The sequence below is a fragment of the Nicotiana tomentosiformis genome, chromosome 2 (genome assembly GCF_000390325.3).
Source record: "Nicotiana tomentosiformis chromosome 2, ASM39032v3, whole genome shotgun sequence".
NCBI lineage: Eukaryota > Viridiplantae > Streptophyta > Magnoliopsida > Solanales > Solanaceae > Nicotiana > Nicotiana tomentosiformis.
The window spans coordinates 61,967,371-61,970,661 of NC_090813.1; the positions used below are offsets into that span (position 1 = coordinate 61,967,371).

Here is a 3,291-nt window from a genome sequence, read left to right on the forward strand (position 1 = left end):
ATGCTCCTTCCTTCACATATCACATCAATTATAGAAAGTCCTGTTGCCATCGAAAAGGAGGAGAAAGAAAACTGCGGTCATACCACGTGATTGGCTAATTCAACAAATATTATCTTGCATAAAAGGAGTTTAAATGAATGCATAGTCATTACCTTGCAAAATCTTTCTTAAAAAGGGGTTTTTAGACATAGAACTTTCTTTAGAAAAGCTAATTGATGACATGTTCTATTTCCAATAAGAAAGTAAATCAAATTACTAGCCTGCAGTCAGTTGATCGTCTTAAATACTATGTAATTAACACTTTTTTCATATAGGAGCAAAATGCAAGGAAGAAATCTATAAGAACAATAAAATGCACTGCATAATCTTCCAACAAGCGAAGCTATAACATCAAGTGCTCTTAACTTTTTTTGGTCATCCCTACATGTGAAAATGCACGTATATGGCATAATTAGATTATTTAAACAAATCCAAGATCAAAAGTAATCATTCCTTAATTACCTCATATAATGTTGATCAAGTCCACCTCAAGAGGAAAGAAGACTCGTTGCTTCCTCCAATAAAAGAAACAGCTCAAGTAAAAAAGAATACCAAAGATATATAATCTATGTAATCTCAAAGAAGAGAAAATTAGGTATATATAATGTGAAAGTAGTAAATACATGAGATTATAAGTAAGAGATCGATTCATGGTCCATCTATATCTCTAAATTGCTAGACACTACATCTTACAAAAAAGAAAGAAAGAAAATAGATATGAATAAAATAAGCTTGAAGTAGGGTTAATTATTACTAGAGCTAGAGCACATACAAGTCTCAAAGCCTCAAGAATCTCATGGCTCTTGTTTAAGAAACATAGAAGGAACCATATCTTGGAGTAGTCCATAGTCAGGAGAATACTGCAGCTGTTGTTGAAGCTCATGTGGAGTTATTACATTTTGATGATACATATTGGAGCTGCTGTTCGTAGGGGGATTAATTCCAAAAGCACTACTGCCATAGAATTGATGAGGCATTTGTGCCATATTCATAAGTACTTGTTCATGAAAAGCCCGTGGCGCCGCTATTAATGGTGAGGGTGTACTTAACATGGAAGGATTCAACATTCTAGCAACGTTTCCACGTAGAGTAGATGGCAAATGATGGTTGTGTTGACCCTCATATGTAGTGATTACAATCGATGGATCTTGATATGATCTCTCCACACGTTTCTTTACTGGACATTTTTGACTTGTGCACCTGTAATAGCTTCTACAATCACAAACAACAAGAGTATTATATTACTATGACAGTGCTGATCAAAACCTTAAAGGAATATCTATGATAACATACATAGTTCAACTATTACTATATGTTAAACATTGTAAAAAAGACTCTAATTAATGCTTCGTCTTACAAGAGATGATCATGGCGCTTGTGAGAGATGGAAAGATTGAGCATTTACCACTCTTGAATAAAAGATAGGAAGGATATTATAGAAGTATAAAATTCCGATTGTTCATAGAATAAGATTGACCAGTCTACAACTTAGAATCTCAGCTTTCTTCAACGAGAAAATAGAAACATAACTTAGGAAAGTGGGAAGTGGGAACACAATCTTTATGTATAGTCTTATTTAAGTTTTACTAGTAGGTAACCATGTGGACTAAGAAAAAGAAAAGGCTAGCTAACAATACCACTAGTTAAATACTAAAGATTTGACGACCTTATACTATGAACTCTCGATAGAAGAGAACTATGTTTTGTTAGGGTTTTAAGGAAATGAAGGAAAAATCACCTTGGATAAGGGCTATTCTTAACAGCCTTCTGTCCATATTTCCTCCATCTATATCCATCCTCAAGATGATCCACCTCACTCTTTGTCATGAATGCAAATTTTGGTGGCCTTTGTGTCTTCTCCTTCTTTTTTGCTTTGTTCCTATTTATCATCATGTCCATGAAATAATCCATCAAAAGAAAGAAAGAAAAGAAACAAAGCAGCTAAACTTCTCTCATAAATAAATTAGAAGAAAAACAAAAGTACTACTAGTATGAAATACATTCAAGTACTTACTCTTTTTTAGATGCATCTTCACCATCTTCTAAACTTTCCTTCACTTCCTTATCTTTCTTTGTATTATTAGTAGTCTTGTTTGAGTCCTGATCATCGCCAACAGCATCATTGGAGGAAGAATTAGAGATTGAAGAGTTTGGAGTAACTGGAGTTTCACTTCCTCCTCCCACAATAACATCATTATTAATAGCATCCAAAACAGGTTTTACATCATGATCTTTAATAATGGAAGAAAATGCCTGATCAGAAGGTGTAGATGGAGCTGAAAATCCAAAGGGTTTTCCAAGTGAATTAGCATAATCACTACTTGATCCATGTAAAAACTCATGAGTAGTAGTATAGCTCATAAAAGAAGGATCAAGCATGTGTATATTCTGAACCACTGATGAAGAATCATTATTATCTCCAACCCTACTTTGAGAATAAAGATTATTATAACCAAGCCTAATATCTTCTTGAAATGGCTGGTGATAGTAGAAATCTCTTATTTCATCAGCCATGGAAGAAGAAAAAGAAGAAGAAGAAGAAGAAGAAGAAGAAAAGGGAGTTTTTGGGGATGGGAGGGGAGGTTGGGGTTTGACAAAAGGTTGATAATGTGTTTGTATTTAAACTTTGACAAGAAGATTTTGGTTTGAGCTAGCTAGCTAAGGTCTATTTTTATCCTATTTTAATGGTGGAGAGAGATTATATTTATAAGTTTTGAAAATACAATGTAGACCCCACTTTTGTAAAGAAGGTTTGACAAAGTTTAAGTCTCATTGTTAGGGTCTAGTCATCTGTCACTATGAGCATCTACCATAAGCATTTTGCTTCGTTGTTCTTTGTATTGGATTTTTCTTTTCTTTCTTGAAATATTGTTTTAAGGTAAATCGTATTTTCTTTTACTACATCTCTCGTGTTACAAAATAATAATAATAATAATAATAATAATAATAATTTAAACTACGGGGACAATAAGAGGAAAATGATTATTTAATGAAAAAAAAAGATGATAATTGTTGGAATGAAATTTTGGTAGTAGCTTGTAGTGATTATCTATTGTTTGACGCTGAAAATCAAATGTGGTCAAAATTGTCACCCTTAGATACGAAGTTCCTGTCTCTTTTTACCGAACAATCCGTATATTATGGAAAGCAATTTTGCTATACAACTTGTTCTACTCTTGTTAAAGCAGAAATAAGGACATACAAGTTTGTTGATTTGGATCGGAGATGAATGTTGACTCATGACTCGATGCT

The 3,291-nt window shown here is 33.3% G+C and overlaps 1 protein-coding gene across 1 annotated transcript; it reads right to left on the reverse strand.

The window, feature by feature from the left end:
* Positions 1–610: 610 nt before the first annotated feature.
* LOC104109011 (WRKY transcription factor 71-like) lies at positions 611–2,714 on the reverse strand. The gene is made up of 3 exons (XM_009618188.4): positions 2,054–2,714; positions 1,778–1,918; positions 611–1,251 (listed from the first exon to the last, which is right to left on the reverse strand). The coding sequence occupies exons 1-3, from the start codon at positions 2,551–2,553 to the stop codon at positions 834–836; spliced, it is 1,059 nt and encodes a 352-aa protein (XP_009616483.1). The 5' UTR covers positions 2,554–2,714; the 3' UTR covers positions 611–833.
* Positions 2,715–3,291: the final 577 nt, after the last annotated feature.